Source organism: Siniperca chuatsi, linkage group LG10 (assembly GCF_020085105.1).
Source record: "Siniperca chuatsi isolate FFG_IHB_CAS linkage group LG10, ASM2008510v1, whole genome shotgun sequence".
In the NCBI taxonomy this organism is placed as follows: domain Eukaryota; kingdom Metazoa; phylum Chordata; class Actinopteri; order Centrarchiformes; family Sinipercidae; genus Siniperca; species Siniperca chuatsi.
The window spans coordinates 13,820,813-13,842,032 of NC_058051.1; the positions used below are offsets into that span (position 1 = coordinate 13,820,813).

The 21,220-nt window shown below is 39.7% G+C and overlaps 3 protein-coding genes across 3 annotated transcripts; all 3 read left to right on the forward strand.

Annotated features, from left to right (window-relative positions):
• The first annotated feature begins 328 nt into the window (after positions 1–328).
• Positions 329–3,607, forward strand: LOC122883183 (spermidine synthase-like). The gene is made up of 8 exons (XM_044211527.1): positions 329–567; positions 1,090–1,210; positions 1,318–1,410; positions 1,541–1,694; positions 1,777–1,860; positions 2,163–2,308; positions 2,479–2,601; positions 2,720–3,607. Exons 1-8 carry the CDS (start codon positions 437–439, stop codon positions 2,735–2,737), a joined length of 870 nt encoding a protein of 289 aa, XP_044067462.1. The 5' UTR covers positions 329–436; the 3' UTR covers positions 2,738–3,607.
• Positions 3,608–7,438: 3,831 nt separating this feature from the next.
• srm (spermidine synthase) lies at positions 7,439–10,760 on the forward strand. The gene is made up of 8 exons (XM_044211633.1): positions 7,439–7,689; positions 8,174–8,294; positions 8,402–8,494; positions 8,625–8,778; positions 8,861–8,944; positions 9,161–9,306; positions 9,477–9,599; positions 9,721–10,760. The coding sequence occupies exons 1-8, from the start codon at positions 7,559–7,561 to the stop codon at positions 9,736–9,738; spliced, it is 870 nt and encodes a 289-aa protein (XP_044067568.1). The 5' UTR covers positions 7,439–7,558; the 3' UTR covers positions 9,739–10,760.
• Positions 10,761–13,798: 3,038 nt separating this feature from the next.
• sst7 (somatostatin family member 7) lies at positions 13,799–14,927 on the forward strand. Its single transcript, XM_044211634.1, has 2 exons — positions 13,799–14,104; positions 14,448–14,927. Exons 1-2 carry the CDS (start codon positions 14,000–14,002, stop codon positions 14,673–14,675), a joined length of 333 nt encoding a protein of 110 aa, XP_044067569.1. The 5' UTR covers positions 13,799–13,999; the 3' UTR covers positions 14,676–14,927.
• Positions 14,928–21,220: the final 6,293 nt, after the last annotated feature.

Sequence of the window (21,220 nt, forward strand, 5' to 3'; positions counted from 1 at the left end):
TTGTTGTGATGTCTGCTATAGTAGCTGGTGTGCCGACTCTCGCTCTCTCCGCATGTTAGCTTCTCAGCAGCAACTGTGGCGACAGTTTGCTAACCCACAGCCTAGCTAACGTTAGTTACATTACTTGCTGTATCGTTGTTAGCTCTATATCATGGTATTTGTCATTGTATTGGATTTCTCCAGAATCACCTTTAATCAAACTGGAGAAGGCCCTACTTTAAAACACAAGTAAAACAAACAAAACACGAACCGGTACTTCCTGCCAGTCCATTGGCTCACATAAAGTTAAGTCACTGACGTCAGCAGCATCCCATCGCTTAGAATATGAGGCATCAGCTATCAACGGTCAAGTGTCAGCTCTTTCTCATAACTTACTCACATTCCCGCACTTACAAACGCGTTAGTATTAGGTTACTTGTGACCGTTGGCAGCTGACATGGAACACATGAATGATGGGTGGTTTATCCAAAAATCCCCGCTATGGCCCGGGCAAGCGATGAGTCACCAAATGGAAGAGGTCCTTTTCAACAAGAAATCCCAATTTCAAGGTGTTATGGTTTTCAAGAGGTGAGCTGCATAACTTTGCTAACGTTTTTCAATTGTCCCTAGGTCCAGTGTTCACTGTATGTTTCCCTGGGTCAGTATGTTGAAATCACCCACCTACATAGCCTATATACTGATGTTAGGCTCCTTTAAACCTACGCCCTGAAATTTGTGGGCAAGAGTTTTCTTGTCATTAGAAATTGATATCTCCACAATGGCTTAACGCATTTTTACCATTCAAATTGCATTTTAAACGTCCACCCCCCTCCCTTATTTTGCTATTTGAACTGCGAGGATAGCACTTACCAGTCTCTTACAATGAGACATACATGCTGGGAACATAGGACCATAGGGATCTTTAATTTATTGTTTTTTTTTAAAGAATGGTAGCAATCATGTGCTAGATGTCTGCTACGGCGTCCTGTTCAACCTACTGTATATACATCCTGTTAACGTTATGTAAACAATCTGACTTAGTTTGTTTAGCTTCAGCGCGTACAAGCTTTTAAAAGTGCTTCTCATACTGTTCTGTAACGTTATTCTCAGTAAAACCTATGGGAATGTGTTAGTGCTGGATGGAGTGATCCAGTGCACAGAGAGAGATGAGTTTGCCTATCAAGAGATGATTGCCAACCTTCCTCTGTGCAGCCACCCTTGCCCCAAGAAGGTATCACTGAAATTTATTGTTGAGAAATTCATGGATCTGCAGTATGGCTACACTCAGGATGACTCATGTTTCCTGTCTTGAACGTCAACATGTTTCCCTTTTAACAGGTGCTGATTATTGGCGGTGGCGATGGCGGTGTGCTGAGGGAAGTGGTGAAGAATCCGCTGGTGGAATCGGTGGTTCTGTGTGAGATAGATGAGGTAAGAGCAATAACACTGATTCAGATTCTGGCTTCTCTCTAGACAGTTATACTGATTACTGTTTGTTCCTAATACTGTACCTGAGTAATGCCTCCTCATATCGCTCATATTGATGTTGTCTGCTGTGTAGGATGTCATTAATGCATCGAAGAAGTTCCTCCCAGGGATGGCCAAAGGGTTTTTCAGTCCCAAGCTCACCCTCCATGTTGGAGACGGCTTTGAATTCATGAAGCAGAACCAGGATGCCTTCGACATCATTATAACCGATTCCTCAGACCCTGTCGGTAAGTGCCACTTTTGTGTCATAACATCTTTCTTTGCTGTCATAGGAGGCAGTCCTATTCTGAGTTCTGTTTTTTGTTGCAGGACCTGCTGAGAGTTTGTTCAAGGAGTCTTACTATCAACTGATGAAGGCAGCATTGAGAAACAGGGGAATTCTTTGTTCCCAGGGTAACTTTTTTTTATTTCACCACAGTTTTGTGTGAAAAACTGGAGAAAGGCTGATGGGTAATTTCACTAAGGTGCTGACTTGAGTAGAAGTTATAACTCTATACTTAAATGACAATTTACATCCCCTTTTCAAGGCTGCCAAAAAAGGCTGGTTATTACTTATGGCTTTTATTAACTCCTCTGGAGCTGTTATGTTCCCATTTATATAGTCTCCCTTCCAACTACCTCAAGATGGAACGCTGCCAAAAAGGCAGACAGGAAATTAACATGCCCTTTCCTCTGCGCTTGTGTCAATTTCACAGGAGAGTGTCAATGGCTCCATTTGGAGCTGATAAAGGAGATGCGAACCTTCTGCAAGACCCTATTCCCTGTGGTGGACTATGCCTACACCACTATCCCAACGTATCCCAGTGGCCAAATTGGATTCATGCTCTGCAGTAAAAATCCTGTAAGTGTGCGAGTCATTCTCCATTTGCCATCCACCACTCACCTGATTGTTGTCAGATAGCCACTGACTTATTGTAAAAACCATTACATAGCACAGTAACTTGTCAGCAGTTTCTCTGTGATTGGTAATGTCCATCCAATAACTGAAGTCCCCCTTCTTTTTTGGATTAGGAAACAAATTTCAAAGAACCAGTGAAAGCCCTGTCAAAAGAAGAAACGGAAAATATGAACCTTAAATATTACAACCCAGAAATTCACAAAGCATCATTTGTACTCCTGGAGTTCGCAAGAAAGGTAAATGTTAAAATATTTTGACATAAATGATTTGTATGTAATAAGTACTTGAGTGCAATTCAAAACTGTTAACACATATTTGCAACTTTTCACTCAGTATCTTCTTGACCATTGACAGGCACTCAGTGAAGCATGACCAGCAACGACAGACCACCATGTTCATCCTCTACCTGGCTCTCAGAACACAGATAAACAACCCTGTTCTACGACTTCTTCACCTCCTCAATACAGTCCAGCACCACTGAAGAGAGTAGCCTCCTGAAGATTTTATGGGTGGGGGCAACTAATAATCAGTGGGTGGGAACATGCTGAGTTATACAGAGAGAGTGTTAGTTTGTGCCGATGTTTCTTTCCTTCCAGTCTTACACGTTCTCAGTGTTTTATTTATTTTTCTGATGTATTTGGTTTTTCATTTTTAATCTGTAAATGTCTCATCAGCATTTTGTGAAGAGCAGTTTAATGGGCTGGGCTGAGTGGGAAGAGCATTGCCATCAAACCTGACCTCACTCTGAAACTGTACTGTTTATTGGATTCACTGCATCTGCACATTATGCAATATATTACATACCATATAGAGTATGTATATGTAATGTATTGCTGTACTTTTATTCGTAATGTTTAATATCAGTTTGCCAGTTGCCATCTGTCATGACTCTATATTCACAATACTAATGTTAACTGATGCTCAGCTTTGACCACCAATTTGAAATGGAAAATGGTGTTAAAAAATTAAATTTAATAATTAAATTAAGTATGGCATTGGAATAGCTTTACAATGCAAGAAATGGCTTTAAAATGTGAATTCATTATGCAATTGTAACTTGCAGTATTGGGTAGTAAGCTTGTACTGTAGTAAGCCTATATGCTGAGTCATTACCTCGTCAAACAGTTACTACTCATTAGTTGTAATTCCACATTGAATCTTTGTTGAGGAATAGTGTCATACCTGAGCGATGAATTTGTGTTTTTGCAAGAACTGTAATAAACTGGTGACATGAAATGGTTATTTGAGATTGTGCATTCATCCATTGACACGTTTTTCAGCCATATGCTTCTTTATTTGCACAAAGCACAGCAGCTGCCCCCAAATTTGTCCTACAAATGTGCCAACAGAAAATGATACAAACTGCACAATAGTGTGAGTGGAACATATCAATTGTCCTCATTTCCATGTGCATCTGGAATGGCTGGGAGCCGCACAAGGTGTGATTTGTCCGTAACCTGTATCTCAGCAGTGCGTACAGTTCCATCTGGTCCTACCTTACCAACAGGCCAAAGCGCTCTGGGTAGCTGCTTGTCTTAACCATCATAACAACTGTTCCTAGCTGCAGGTTCTCAGTCTAGAGCTGTCACTTCTGACGTGACTGCAACAGGTTGGTTACAACTCTGGTGTCTTGTCCAACAGTTTTCAGTGCTAGATTTTCAGGGTTGCCATGGAGATCAAGATGTTGTGCAGCAGCAGAGAGGAGAATAGTCCTCTCTGAGCCATCATCTATAATGGCAAATGTTTCCAACTTGCGGCTGCTGTTTTGCACAATGACTCAGTTTTAGAAGAACACTACTGGAGGCAGTTGCTCTGTCAATATACAGGATACACTCAGGATTTCCTGATGAGCTGGGGGGGGGGTAAGTGTCCTCCGTGGGTGGTTTGGCATTTACATCGTGAAGAGCTTCCCAGTGTTTGGTTTGTCTGTTTTTTAAACAGTCAAAAGCAATACTAACTCTATTATAAAGTGCCAAGTAATAAAGTGCTTAGAGATGTCAGTTTCAGTCTTTTATATCAAATGTCAGTATGTTCCAGGGAAGACGCTGAGATCTATCCAAAGTTCTCCTTCTGTGGAAATCAGCAAGTACCCTTTTTACAACCATGTCTCTGTCAGTAACAGTTTGATCTAGTACCATGGCACACCTGGTTTTCCACACTATGGTGCATACAATACTGATGATTAGTTGGAATAGTTCATAATGTTTAGAGGGCATCTTCTCTTCTATAAATCCATACATTACAGAATTGTAGTTTATGTTAAACCTTTTAATATAGTCCAGACCTCCTGTAATCTGTAGCAGTCCATTAAGAGGTGCTGTTGTGTTTCATCTTCCTCACAATAAATCATGGGACATTCTATATTTTGTTTTTACATAACAGCTCCATGAAGCAACAGCTCTCACAGGAAGTCTACTGGCAGAAATAAGCCATTTGTTCAAGATCTCCACCCACTAGTCCAAAACCTGTCTTGTAATTTTGAGCTAATCTTTACCAATTGCAGCACCACTTTCCAACCAAATGCAGGTAAATATGTGATGTGTTTCAAGAGCTGTTGCAGCTGCTGGTTACTGCAAATGGTTACCCCTAAACATAGTCTTGTAGGTGCTGGAATGAACAGTGCTGTAGTACCAGTGAGGTCCAAGTGCAGTTTTAATATTCAGGCACAAGATGGCATCCTTTTATCTGTTATGTACAAGCCAGTTTAACACATTGTAGAGGTAACCTATAAAGGAATGCATTTAAATTTCAATTCAGAGAATATGTTATATACATATATAATATTGTATTTAGGTTTTCTTTAAAATGAAAAGCCCCTTGAAGCTCCTTGGCTCCAGTCAATTGTTCAGGTCAGTCGGTGTTTTGCAATGTGAGGTGTCACTGTTGCCCTCAGTTGCATCAACTGTAGTTCTTGTTGTGTAAGACCTCAGTCCTCACTGGTTTTCTATTAAAATTTGACTAACCTGCAACAATGCAGTGCATTGCTGTCATACTACCTTTATAGTGCGTTATGATGGCAGTACTCTTAGCTGCACTATAAGGTTGTTGGTGTTCATGGGCGTTCACATACTATAATACAGGAAATGAGATATATATCCCCTGATTTACATTAAGACCTTCATTTGTCTTTTTTAAAGTATTATGTCAGTCAAATTAAGCATTTAAATAGACAGCTTTTACCCACATGTCCAGATTTACCAGTTTAACAGAAAACACTCAACACAAAATCCTCAGATGATCTTTGAGTCAGTATTCCTTTGTAATCCCTTTCTGAGAGTTTTTGAGGTGGTGCTGGAGGCCATACATGAAGTAGATGTAGTAACAATGGAGACTTCCATGCACATTAATAAGATCTGGGAGCACCTATACCAGTCGGCATGCTGACGTTTTTCACTGTTTGAAGTCTCTTGCAGGCTGGACTGCAGATACTTTTAAGGAGGCCAGTTGTTGTAGATTCTTCAGATAAACTGGAAAAGCGTCCGTGTTACACACCATGGACCATGGGATTGTTTCCCCATGAGTCAAATGTCCACCCCCAGGATGCTGCAAACCTTATAACTGATTAGTGTAATGTGTGAAGAGGTTTGCATAGTTTGCAGCAGCCTGGTGGCATTTGCCAATGATTTACTCAACTTACCACAGTGGACCATCATGGATTTGCACGCCGTGCCATTACGCACGGCACTGCAAAAGAGGCTGCAGAATAAACACACTCTATACATACTCTTTGTATAAAACTAAATAAAATCTTGAAATCCAAAATGACATCACTGTATCAAGTCAAGTGAAGTCAGTTTTATTTATATGGCCCAATATCACAAATCACAAATTTGCCTCAAGGGGCTTTACAATCTGTACAGCTTACAACACCTTCTGTCCTTAGACCCTTGATTCGGATAAGGAAAAACTCCCCATAAAAACCCTTTTAACAGGGGAAAATGGAAGAAACCTCAGGAAGAACAGGAGCCCTCTCCCAGGACGGACATACATGCAATAGATGTTGCGTGTACAGAATAGACCAGCAAATTATGTATGCTCAATCAGGATGACAATATTATAAATAGATAATAACATATATGAAATGGATCTGGAGGGACGTCGAGCAACTTCAGGTGTCGTCAAACTGATAGGAACTGAGCCACATGACCTTCTCTCCACCATGGAACCTGGAGAGGACAGACACACAAGAGGCAAAACTCAAGCACACCATTCACACGGAAAAGACACACAGAGGGAGAGAGAGAGAGACAGGAGAGGCTCAATCTCCTGGAGAACGAAGATCCAGAACCAAAACATCTGGAATGAGGCACAGACAGGCAGAGGTCCCAGAACAGCAGCTGGTCCAGCACTGGGAAGCCATGCCTGAAAAGAGAGAAGGAGGAGCGGAGGAGAGGAGAGAGAGAGAGATAGGCACACAGCTGTGCTTGTATCAATGATGACAGAAGAAGTTCATTTTTCTGAGTTCATATTTTTGGAGATGTGTTATTTAAATTTTCTAAAGTAAAATTGTGAAAAATTCATTTCCGTTTTTTAATGTTTAGAAACAGTTCAATTATCAATTATATGTAGACTACAGTAGAGTTCTGAAACTAATACATTAAAAGCGGTACTGTAGGCCCCTGTGCTGAAAAAAACAATATGTAGCATTTGATGAGTACAATGTATCGCTATTTAATAGTCAATAGACGGCCACTTTTAGGCTTGAGGTAAAAATGTTTAGAAGAATGTTGGATTGCTTGTTTCTAATGCGAGGGGATGGACCTATAAAAATATTAATCATAATTTTAAAAAATAAAATAAACGTAGGATCACTAGCCCCACTCACTCGCCCACCCGCTACCTTCTTCCCTGGCCCGCGCAGGCGCAGTGGTACGCCACCGTGGTTTAGCTTCACGTGGGCTCTAATTACATCCATTGCTAGAGCCTACATCCATGCACCCACTCCATGCACTTGCTGCAGGGCGGTGTTGGTGGTGTGTAGTCAAACAAACTATACTCGAACCGGTACTTCCTGCCACTCCATTGGCTCGCAAAACGGTAAGTCACTGACGTCAGCAGCACGCCATTCGTTACAATATGAGGCATCAAGTTTAGCTGTCAGACAACGGTCAAGTGTCAGATCTTTGTCGTAACTTACTCACATTGCCACACTTATAAACGCGTTAGTATTACTTGTGGCTGTTGGCAGCTGACATGGAACACATTAAAGATGGGTGGTTTACAGAAACATGCACGTTATGGCCTGGGCAAGCAATGAGCCTCCAAGTGGAAGAGGTCCTCTACAACAAGAAATCCGAATTTCAAGATGTTATGGTTTTCAAGAGGTGAGTACTTTTAGCTACATAACTTGGCTAACGTCGCTAGCTATTAGCGTCTATCAGAAATGAATGAGAAATCTGAAGTTCGTGGGATCTTAAGAAGTTTCTTCAGCCGGTAGATACTTGTGAGTTGTTCCCTTTGCCTCAAGTTTTAGCTCATAAACACATTAGCTAGGCAGCGAAATAACTACAGATAGGTAGCCAATGTGGTAACGTTAGTAAGGATAACTCAGGGTTGATGGAGAGTAAATTAACGCTAACCGTCACTGACAGGTTAACAATCATTCTGGTAGCAGTCTTTTATTGATTGTTTTTTTTTTTTAAAGAATGGTAGCAATCATGTGCTAGACGTCTGCTACGGCGTCCTGTTCAACCTACTGTATATACATCCTGCTAACGTTATGTAAACATTCTGACTTAGTTTGTTTAGCTTCAGCGCGTACAAGCTTTTAAAAGTGCTTCTCATACTGTTCTGTAACGTTATTCTCAGTAAAACCTATGGGAATGTGTTAGTGCTGGATGGAGTGATCCAGTGCACAGAGAGAGATGAGTTCGCCTATCAAGAGATGATTGCCAACCTTCCTCTGTGCAGCCACCCTTGCCCCAAGAAGGTATCACTGAAATTTATTGTTGAGAAATTCATGGATCTGCAGTATGGCTACACTCAGGATGACTCATGTTTCCTGTCTTGAACGTCAACATGTTTCCCTTTTAACAGGTGCTGATTATTGGCGGTGGCGATGGCGGTGTGCTGAGGGAAGTGGTGAAGAATCCGCTGGTGGAATCGGTGGTTCTGTGTGAGATAGATGAGGTAAGAGCAATAACACTGATTCAGATTCTGGCTTCTCTCTAGACAGTTATACTGATTACTGTTTGTTCCTAATACTGTACCTGAGTAATGCCTCCTCATATCGCTCATATTGATGTTGTCTGCTGTGTAGGATGTCATTAATGCATCGAAGAAGTTCCTCCCAGGGATGGCCAAAGGGTTTTTCAGTCCCAAGCTCACCCTCCATGTTGGAGACGGCTTTGAATTCATGAAGCAGAACCAGGATGCCTTCGACATCATTATAACCGATTCCTCAGACCCTGTCGGTAAGTGCCACTTTTGTGTCATAACATCTTTCTTTGCTGTCATAGGAGGCAGTCCTATTCTGAGTTCTGTTTTTTGTTGCAGGACCTGCTGAGAGTTTGTTCAAGGAGTCTTACTATCAACTGATGAAGGCAGCATTGAGAAACGGTGGAATTCTTTGTTCCCAGGGTAACTTTTTTATTTCACCACAGTTTTGTGTGAAAAGTTGGAGAATGGTCTGCCAAAAAAGGCTGGTTATTACTTATGGCTTTTATTAACTCCTCTGGAGCTGTTATGTTCCCATTTATATAGTCTCCCTTCCAACTACCTCAAGATGGAACGCTGCCAAAAAGGCAGACAGGAAATTAACATGCCCTTTCCTCTGCGCTTGTGTCAATTTCACAGGAGAGTGTCAATGGCTCCATTTGGAGCTGATAAAGGAGATGCGAACCTTCTGCAAGACCCTATTCCCTGTGGTGGACTATGCCTACACCACTATCCCAACGTATCCCAGTGGCCAAATTGGATTCATGCTCTGCAGTAAAAATCCTGTAAGTGTGCGAGTCATTCTCCATTTGCCATCCACCACTCACCTGATTGTTGTCAGATAGCCACTGACTTATTGTAAAAACCATTACATAGCACAGTAACTTGTCAGCAGTTTCTCTGTGATTGGTAATGTCCATCCAATGACTGAAGTCCCCCTTCTTTTTTAAATTAGGAAACAAATTTCAAAGAACCAGTGAAAGCCCTGTCAAAAGAAGAAACGGAAAATATGAACCTTAAATATTACAACCCAGAAATTCACAAAGCATCATTTGTACTCCCGGAGTTCGCAAGAAAGGTAAATGTTGTTAAAATATTTTGTCATAAATTATTTGCATGCAATAAGTACTTGAGTGCAATTCAAAACTGTTAACACATATTTGCAACTTTTCACTCAGTATCTTCTTGACCATTGACAGGCACTCAGTGAAGCATGACCAGCAACGACAGACCACCATGTTCATCCTCTACCTGGCTCTCAGAACACAGATAAACAACCCTGTTCTACGACTTCTTCACCTCCTCAATACAGTCCAGCACCACTGAAGAGAGTAGCCTCCTGAAGATTTTATGGGTGGGGGCAACTAATAATCAGTGGGTGGGAACATGCTGAGTTATACAGAGAGAGTGTTAGTTTGTGCCGATGTTTCTTTCCTTCCAGTCTTACACGTTCTCAGTGTTTTATTTATTTTTCTGATGTATTTGGTTTTTCATTTTTAATCTGTAAATGTCTCATCAGCATTTTGTGAAGAGCAGTTTAATGGGCTGGGCTGAGTGGGAAGAGCATTGCCATCAAACCTGACCTCACTCTGAAACTGTACTGTTTATTGGATTCACTGCATCTGCACATTATGCAATATATTACATACCATATAGAGTATGTATATGTAATGTATTGCTGTACTTTTATTCATAATGTTTAATATCAGTTTGTGTTCATAGGAAAATACACAGTTGCCATCTGTCATGACTCTATATTCATAATACTAATGTGTCCTCTACACATGAACCCTATAGTGCCTGAAATTGGTTGTTCGTTTATGAAAAAGAAAACGTGTTCTGTATCTATCATAGTGTATCAGGCAAATAGTGCCCTAGATGAAAGATCAAGTGTCAAGAGTTGAGAAAAAAGTCCCTTGTGAAATGTCACCAACTGAAGATGAAATGCGTATAACTGATAATTTCATGGATGCTCAGCTTTGACCATCAGTTTGATTATGGAAGACTTTAATGTTATGGTGTTAAATACAATTAAGTATGGCAATGGAGCTTTGCAGTGCAAGAAATGTCTGTACTGTGGTAAGCCTGTATGCTGAGTCATTACATCGTCAAACATCTTAAGTTACTACCTATTAGTTGTAATTCCACATTGAGTCTTTGTTGAGGAATAATGTCATACCTGAGCAATGAATTTGTGTTTTTGTAAGAACTGTAATAAATTGGTAGCATAAAATGGTTATTTGAGAGCTGTGTGCATTCATCCATTGACAGGTTTACTCAGGCATATGCTTCTTTATTTGCACAAAGCACAAAATGACAACTATACACAGGACAACATTTTAGTCATTTTGTTCTGATTTCAAATTTTGATACCTTTTTGTGGTACTAAAACAATATTTAATTGCAGGACAATTATTCTGTCCTTGTTTCACTCTGGTTACAGGACAGTGGAAAAGTTAGGCAGTAATGATTTGTTGAAGGTCTCCATCCACTAGTCCAAAACCTGTCTCATAATTTTGAGTTAACCTATCAATTGCAGCATCACTTTCCAACCATGTGATGTGTTTCAAGAGCTGTTGCAGCTGCTGGTTACTGCTAATGGTTACCCCTAAACATAATCTTGTTGGTGCTGGAATAAACAGTGCTGTAGTACCAGTGAGGTCCAAGTGCAGTTTCAGTATCTGGGCACAAGATGGCATCCTTTAATCTGTTATGTATAAGGAATGCATTTAAATTATACTGTTAAAATTCACCAAATGCATATTCAGAGAATATAACTTTGTATTTTAGGTTTTCTTTGAATTTGAATGAAAAGCTCCTTGGCTCCAGTCAATTGTTCAGGTCAGTCGGTGTTTTGCAATGTGAGGTGTCACTGTTGCCCTCAGTTGCATCAACTGTAGTTCTTGTTGTGTAAGACCTCAGTCCTCACTGGTTTTCTATTAAAATGTGACTAACCTGCAACAATGCAGTGCATTGCTGTCATACTACCTTTATAGTGCATTACGAAGGCAGTACTCTTAGCTGCACTACAAGGTTGTTGGTGTTCATGGGCATACCCATATCCACAGGAGTACCCATAAATATTTTATTTGATGTTTATGTGTTTTAACGCTAATATCTATACTGCAGTAGGCTAACAGAAGTTTGAAGGCAATGTATCACTTTGTATGTAAGTCAAATTTAAATGTTTCCAGTGCAGTTAAATAGACAGATTTACCCACATGTCAGTATTCCTTTGTAATCCCTTTCTGAGAGTTTTTGAGGTGGTGCTGGAGGCCATACATGAAGTAGATGTAGTAACAATGGAGACTTCCATGCACATTAATAAGATCTGGGAGCACCTATACCAGTCGGCATGCTGACGTTTTTCACTGTTTGAAGTCTCTTGCAGGCTGGACTGCAGATACTTTTAAGGAGGCCAGTTGTTGTAGATTCTTCAAACACACTGAATTGCCAATAGAGCCGTTTCAACAGTCAGCTCATCTTTGGATTGGCTCCAGGCCTTCTTCAGATCAGCAGTGTATGAAGAAAATACCTCAAGCATGACAAATTCATTTGAACATATCAACCAAGACCTACTGGAATATAAGCACTGTATGTTCTCTGCCGGTAGCACCGTCCAAGGACGTCACAACAGTACACCCTGCAGTAAACTCTGTTAATTGTGCTATTTCAGCTATATCCTGGAGTTTGAGGGCAGCTTCTCAAACTCTTGAAACAATTTCCTCTATGACGAGAATGTATGCTGTAATCAGCTTTCCACAATCAGTTTTGGTGAGGTGAGGAGTTTATCACATATAGACTAGTAAAATTGGGTTTTGCAGTAGTTTAGGAGTTGCTCACAGAAATCTTTTTCTTTTTGAACTGTATTTAGTGATGTTATTTAGCTACATACAAAGGCCGCAATATTTAGAAATATGACACATAAATGAGACTTTATGTAAGCTGCAACATGTTTTTGTACAACCACCATATTATAGCAGATAAATGCATCTTAAAATTATTTGTTGTTACACTTTTATGAAGAATAAAGACGAGCAAAAACTGTAATGTATTCTGCTTCATTAATATTTTCAGTTGTTATATAAATCATAAAAACACTGTCCAGGGCAAACCTCCAAAGAATATTATGTAGGAAAAACTTGTCAAAGAAAAAAATGGTAATTTACTCATTTTGAATGTGCACTGGTAGCTGAAAACAATTTCTCACTAGTTGAATCCAAACAGCCTATAGTGTGAATTTAATTGAACTGCAGCTACAGGCTGTAATATACCTAAATGGAATATATTGTACTCTCACAGTCATTGTTTAATGCAGAATGATATTCCAGAAATTAATAAAACCTTTTTTTTTTGCAAATCTAGTTGGGATTAAACAGCTTTTACAAACATATTTCTAGACAAGCAGCATGATTTTGGCCCTATTGGTGAAATCACTCATCAGTTTTTTCCCCAAACCTGCCTCTAGTATCTATCCTGAACCAAAGGCCTTTTTTTGTTTCTAATTCAGAAAAGCAAATATAAATCAATACAATTTAATCTACCAGATATATGTATAATTCTAAATTGCCCATGTTAATGTAACAGTTAACCATCAGCTCCATCGTGCACCCTTGTACTTTTAACAACTATGTTTACTGCTCTAGATTGGTGATGTGCATTTCCTGAAGACACTTCCTCAAGTCATGGTGAGTGTCAGACGGTTCAATTGTAATCTGCAGGTGTCAGAGAGGCACATAGAAGCACTGTGACAGGAATCAAATGTTGACAGACGTACTCTGCCAAACACTGGCAATCCATTGGTAATCAATGATAAGTAAGCTTGTGGTCCGTTTGTATTGTATTGTATTGTGTTTGTATTTCTTTTTCATTTTTTGATTTCTACTACAGGGAAATGTCACCATTACATCCCGAGTGTTAGGGACGGTTAGAGTACATCCGGTGATATCAGGTCTTGTTTGAGATTGTCTATTATAATTGTCAATACATTAGTTACATGTTGATGTCAGAACATGATTTTAGCCCAGTGACGTTGCAGTCTGCTGCAGATGTTCCCTCTGGTGAATCACATGAACACAACCACCTCATAATTTGTCAAAAAGGTTAACCGTTGAACGGTTCCATTTGTTCTGTCCTGGACTCTTCATCTCCCCTCCTTTTCCACGCTCATGTATACCCCCCACCCTCCTCTGTGTCATACACCCACCACCTTCTACGTCAGTGGCAGACAGGGGGAGAGGCGTATAAAAGAGTAGGGACTTGGGAGGTAGAGCAGAAGAAACATCAGTGGTTTCCAAATCCTGTGACCAGCTGCCACCAACTGCACTGCACTTTCTCCATTCCTCTCCTCTGGATCTCTGGCTAGTTTGAGCTACTCAGACTCTCTCCCTCAAACACACACTCACACACTCCTATCTCTGTGAGCCTCCTGCTCCTGTGACTGTAGCTCTGGTCCGTCACCTGCACTCCTGTCACAGCATGCAGCTCCTGGTGGTGTTAGCAGCTCTCATGGGTGTTCTGTTCAGCGTTAGAGCAGCCGCTGTGCTGCCTGTGGAGGATAGGAGCCCCATCCATGTGAACAGGGTGAGGAGATTTTTATTGTTCATATGTAGTTCATGGGAAATTTTCTCTTAATATCAACTGTTATTATTGATAGATTTTTTTTGAGGGAAAAAATTGTTTGAATAATTAGAATTTTAAAAAGAATGACGGAACTTACAATCAAGATTGCTTGTGAAACCAACAAAAATAAATAGCATTTTAAAGAATTTTCTATAGAATGTTAATACAGTTTTCAATTCATCCTGTTAATTCATACCATCTTAAAAGGGAAAGTTGATTTTATGTTAATGATGTTAATTTTACAAATTTTCCATGATCTAGGCTCTTTAATAATATGTTCGCTTCTTTTCTGATTTTTGGTCAGGAACTGAGCAAAGAGCGCAAGGAGCTGATCCTGAAGCTGATGTCTGGATTGCTGGATGGAGCGCTGGACACCAACATGCTGCCGGCGGAAGCAGCACCTGGGGATCTTGAGGAGCCACTGGAGTCTCGTCTGGAGGAGAGGGCTGTCTACAACAGGCTATCACTGCCACAGCGTGACCGCAAAGCCCCCTGTAAAAACTTCTTCTGGAAAACTTTCACCTCCTGCTAACAGTGCCAAAAGCCACCCGGCTCTGCCCGCCTGCTGTACTCCTTTCCTCCCAGCGCCACATGAACTGTAGTAGACCTCAGCTGTACATATCATCTACACCTGTCAGACATGCAGCATCGATGGACTTCACTGAGACAGTGTGTCTGTTTGAATATTAATTATTTATGTATCTATTTATGTATACATTGTACGTATTTATGTATGTAACAGTTTATTTCAAGGTCAACAATAAAGCATGGATATAATATTTGAGATGATAACCACAGTTAATTGTTTTTGCAAATTGTTCAAAAAAGAAAAAGTCATATTTTCCTCCTGCTTCTACAACATAAATGCAAAATCAGATTTCATGCAAAAATGATAGCTGTATTTTTTATTGTGGACTAGAACATTTACTACACTAACATTGTGGAAATATTTTAGGGTTTCCGTTATTACACAAATAATGTTCTATATCTACTAAAACCCAAGTTGCAGTTGTAAATGGCACGCTGAGGATACAGACACAATTTTACATCGTTTTTTAAAAGCCAGTCAGTCAATGTTTTCAATTTTTTTTCAGTGTTGCTCTTAAGAGGAAACGCAGTTCATAATGTGGGTATCTTACTTATTCTGCTTTGTACTTGTTGCTGTATAACTGTATCTCTAGTTTATAGGCAAAGAAATATTGCCCTTGCGTAAGAATACATTTAATATTCCAAAAGTACCACAATTAAATGCTTAAATTAATTTAACAGCCTATTACTGATTTATTAATGAAAACTATACAATTACTGAATTAAATAAAAAATAATGATGTGCCTTAATGCTTTACAAATATAAATATGTATAAAAAATATTTTTAACCCAACTTAGTGGTGAGAGTCTGTAATGTTTAAGAATTGTAGAATTGTACATGTCTTTGTGCATGTTTTATTATTGGTCCGTATTAATTCCTAGTCACACTTTGAGGGAGAAGGTGACTTATCACAGGTCATTAAATATGTCAGTAAGATAGGAAAGTAAATAAATCAGAAGCTTCCCCAGTAATCACTTAATGCCGTCATTTGACGGCAGTAGCAGTTACTGTACATGTAGCCTGGTAGGTTCAAACCTGTTGTAACATAAAACAGTGAAAACATTTTCAAAATGACATGTCTACAGATCAGTGCTGGTCAAAATTGTGTAGTGTTGATATGAATCTGACCTAACTGTTTTAAAGTGAAAGCACAGGTAAGGCTGCTGCTGCTGTGTTCCCCGTGTGACCCTATCAACACCGTTTTCGTTTCTCGCAGGAAACAAGACCCTGCATTGGTTACCGGTGGCTCAGTTCTCAGACAGTCACACTACAATTACCACATGCTCTCATAGCCCTTCTGGCACATACGACTATTGTGATATGTGTGTTTTTTTAACTTCTTACTGACTTAGAGCGTGGAGTAGGTGCTGGCCACAATCAAAGATCGACTTTCAAGCTGGGCTCACAGTAACTATTAGTGAACTGATGGACTTCATGTGGTAAATTACATGCAGGTGAAATGTCCTGCTGTTTGAGCCAGTTTAAATAAGTGGTGTTTTTTTTATAGCCTATCACACCACTAAGCAAAAACATACAAAAAACACTATTCATTAAATAGAGGACTGCTGAATAATGGAAGCAAATGACATAAAACACTTGAATTTATACAACTATCCCCTGGTGAATGTTCTGTTTGAAGTTTCCTGCTAGTACTTAATGTCCATTGCAAGTTTTGGCATTGGACAATAATCAAATGAAATGTGTGAATTCTAAAATATAATTATCTTCTTGAACAGGATGAATAGGAGATAATGGCTCATTGATGTGCTTATTTCACAGGTGCAAAGACATGAGTTAACATTAGTTTACACTACTGACTCAATTACAGGTGGAACATTAAAAAGGCCATGATGATGACATTTTTTCTTTTTATTGTCATTGTGTACGTGTTCGAGACAGTTGGAAAGAAAAGCTTTTCAAAGATCCACCCAGACTGCAAGATCCCCTGAAAATAACACTTGCTGGTGAGTTACAGTTCCACGAATTTCAAAGCAATGTAATTACATGGTTCTTGCAACCGCTGGGAACTCTGCTCTGTCGCTCCCTTTAACGATGCTGAATAGACAAAGGCTCCTGTGGGCATACTTGATTACAGTTCATCAAGCAGCATCTTTCATTCTTTCATGCAGTAAAAAGCATCATATCAAAATGACACATTTCCAGGTTTACAACTTGTGGGAGAATAACTAGACTGTGTTATGCTAGAACAAAAGAAACACTCGTTTTGAAGAATAAAGAAAATGTCAAAAACAAGAAGATTTATAGTCCTACAAAACAGCATCTGATGCCAATCAGTATCTCTGGGGTTGATATTATGAACAGAAAACAATTTGATGTCAGTAGAAGTGCTGTCCATTCCTGACTTTATGCCCCTGGGCTCAAATGAGCATGCAGAGTCGCAACATCAAAGCTGATGCCTGCAAGCAAAGCATTTTATTGGTTTTCCTTTTGATCTGAAGGAGGGAATGGAGTGCTTGGGCCTAAACTGTGTAATTCAAACTTAAATGTGACTTCATATGTGTCGGTGTTTAAAAATAACAAAGACTTGGGTTTTGTTGGTGCTCCTCATAGGAGGAAAAACAACTTCAAAGTGAACCCACCGTGGTTACATAAATGCAGAGAATAGTTGTAAACTTTATGGGATGTGACTATATATGGTATGATTTTGGCTGGTGGTTCATTATTTCATTTTGGATAATTTGATCTCTCAGTGCAAAAATAGTAACCATATGTCATCTGGGGAATGACTTCTGATGATCAAAATTAGATTTGTAAATATACACAACCACAAATATATATTAGCACACTGTATGACAAGGACTGGTGGACAAATAGGCCTAGCATTTTAGTTAATTAATTAGACAACAGGCAAAGATCTTCATGTAAATATTTGCTTTAAGCTAGCTCCATTAATCAATATTTTCATAGTAACATTTAGTCACTATGTGTAATATGAAAGGTTTCAGTTGTAGAGACAAACCCACAGAGAATTATCATCCTTTCTGCAGTTGTACAGAGCTTTTTAGCCTATTTTAGCTCATTGTTTTGGTTTTATGGCCCACACGTTTTCTTGTATGGTTCAGTCTCATCACTTCATCAACCCTATTTCCAGCAACAGCAGGCAGCTCTTTTCAGCAAACAAGCTCTAAACCCACTGTAAACTACCTGCCCAGCACCAAATGGCAGACAAATTTAGCGACTAGCTAGTGAAGAAAGTGGAATATCTAGGAAACTAAATAGCCAGGTATTTTCCTCTGGAGTTAATGGAGACCAAAACAGAGTTATCAGGAGTGCATTTGTCAGGTGGCCAGAAACTCCAAATGAATACTAATGTTGCTCTGTTTCTACTGGATGGTTAATAGGCAACTGTTAGCCATAGCAATTTTATAAGATGATAATATGCCTGGCCATGTGTCTGCCAGCTTTTGTTTTTTGTTTGTTTTGTTTTTTCTGGCCCCTAGTGGACAAAAATCAATCAGTGCAGCTTTAAGTGTCAAAGGCATGTTAGGGAAAAATTCTTATCATTGGCCAGGAGTCTTCACTGAGTACACCACACCACCCTCAGGGCTGTGGTGGGGAACTTGGTCTCATGGTGTGAGCAGAACCATCTGCAGCTCAATGCAACAAAGTCTAAGGAGCTGGTTGTAGACCTACGAAGGGCCAAGGCACCATCCAGGGCGTCAGTGTGGACATTGTAGAGGATTACAAGTACCTGGGAGTACACATGGACAATAAACTGGACTGGGCTAAGCTCAAGCTGTTTACAGGAAGGGCCAGAGCTGCCTCTATTTCCTGAGGAGGCTGAGGTCCTTCAACATCTGCCGGACAATGCTGAAGATTTATGAGTCTGTGGTGGCCAGTGCTATCCTGTATGCTGTTGCATACTGGGGCAGCAGGCTGAGGGCTAACAGACTCAACAAACTGATCCGTAAGGCAAGTGACATTGTGGGGGTAGAGCTCGACTCTCTGTCGGTGGTGTCAGAGAGGAGGATGCTGGCCAAACTACATGGCATCTTGGACAGTGTCTCCCACCCACTCCATGACGTGCTGGTCAAACAAAGGAGTACCTTCAGCGGGAAACTCATCTCATCAAAAGCACCACAGAGCGCCACACACACTTTAATTCCTCCCTCTAATGGTTAGTCTATATGACCCTAAGTCATTAAACTGGACATTGATCATTACATCCCGTGCAATATAACCTTTTCAGTTTAAAATTCCCTATTTATTGATATTGATATTTATTCATACCTCTATTACTGCTGTGCAATATCCTCCGTCTCTTTATAATCTTAAAAAGCTACACTTAACTTGACAGTTCATGCACTATTACCTTTTACCGTATTATTATCATCAACCGGTAAACCCACTTTGTACTTCACTTATTTTATTGTGTGTATTATATTTTTTGCAAGTACTTCTATTCCTGTGTGCACTGACGTGATAGTGAGCTGTTGTAACAAAAGAGTTTCAAAAGTATTTCTGATTCTGATTCACGTCACTTAGAATGATATTTGAGCAGTTGGCAGAAAACAGTCAGACTAGGAAGGAGTAAAGGGATTTCATCTGTCCATGATGTTTTCACTGTCTTGGCTAACACCAAGTTGATTATTTTTGAGAGCAAATTTGAATCTTGATTGACACTACACATACTGTATCTCAGGATTTACTGTATTATTCTGTAAATGTACTCAATGTCCTACTTTTTAGAAAGATGTTACCTGCTAATACATATTATCAGAATCAGAATCAGAATCAGAAATACTTTATTGATCCCTGCAGGGAAACTCTTTGTTACAGTAGCTCGCCTTTACGTCAGTGCACACAGGAGAAAGTACTAGCAAAAAATATAATACACTATAAAACACTATAAAAACAGGTCTGAAAATAAATTAAGAACCAGGTGGGTATAAGTATAAGATAAAATAAGTGTGAAGTACCAAGTGGGTTTACCAGTTGATGATGATAATACAGTATAATAATACAATGTAATAAAATAAGTAATAAGTAATAAGCAGTGGAAGTTAAGTGTAGCTTATTGAGATTATTATATTATAATTGATCATTTTACCTTCATTGTAAGCTGTGTCAGCCTCACTGAATGCTACATGATCATTGTGTTTGTCTCTGTGTTTCACAGATGTGTCAGAACTCATTTTCATCCCGCACTAGTGAAAGTTTAGAAATGGTTAACATCAAATGGTTCCCTAACCTGGCCTCGATCGGTCAAGACAGGCCAAATTAACACCCAGCGCTCAACTAATGCTTCTGAGAAAAGGTGTGAACAGGCAGGTTGTGTGGCGATTCCCCGCTGAAAGAAAAGGCTGTGTCCTCTTCTGTGTACAACAAACACTATCAACAATGAGTTTTAATATGCTGGAAAAAAAAAACTGGTTTACATAAAAGGGACTCGAATGATCTTTTGAAATGAAATGTTTTACAGGTTACTGTTGCTGACATTTTGTTAATAGAATGTGTTGTGTACTCAAAGCATGTACTGATTCAATGTGTACCAGAGTAAATTGGAAATATAAAACAACATAACCACGTTTTACATATTAACTAAGAAAAACTAAGGAAAAGTACTCATCATACCCTTCCTGAATTTTTATTTGATATATTAGACAGTGGGTGTACATGTTTTGTTTGAAAGCGGAGATGCAAGTCCTATGCAGTCCGTAGACATGTACTTGTACTTTATTAACCCAGTGACTCTGGACATGGCGCCCGCAGCAGCCTTATTCATCTCTGTCAGCCGGGCTCACTTTGTTTAGTGGTGACATTTTAGATAGGTTGTATCCAGAGCACTGAACAAATGCAGTATGGTTGACTAGCTGAGGCATTTTGAAGTAAAATAAATATAAAAATAACCAAATTTTAAAATGTGTACATGCACAGTAGGAATAATGGACCTGTCTCTCTGTGTATGCAGTAGGTTTGCGTCACCCTGTTGAGAGATCATTAGTGCCTTTTCGGAAGGAATTCTCCTCTATTCAGTTGAAAGTATTATGATTCTCTGTCTTCCTGCTGTTGATCAGTCACTGCCTCCTATTTTTAAGTAAAGGTTTGCAGGTGTTACTAAGTAAACCGACCATTGTAACTGAGCAAAACATTCTAGCACAGACAAAACACAGGCTAAAGTGTCTGTGATGTATTTCTCTCAAAGAGTTCTCCTGTTTGGGAGCACCGATGGGAATGGAGAGATTGTTTTCCCCAGCAGGGCCTAATGATGTCTGATGGCTTATTCAGCCGCCCAGTGCCAGCGCTAAAAGCTGATCATTACAGGGCCCTCTGCTCTTTTAGTGCTAAAGCCATGGCTCAGAAAATGAGCTGTCACCAGCCTGAGGAAGGGATGCAGCAAGCTGGTCACTATAGTGACCCTGTTCATTCTAGATGCCACTACTTTAGGAAGCTGGGCAGGTCTGTGGTGTGAAAGGAAAACACAGGGTTTCAAAGATTTAGTTAACAATGACCTTTAAGTGCTGTA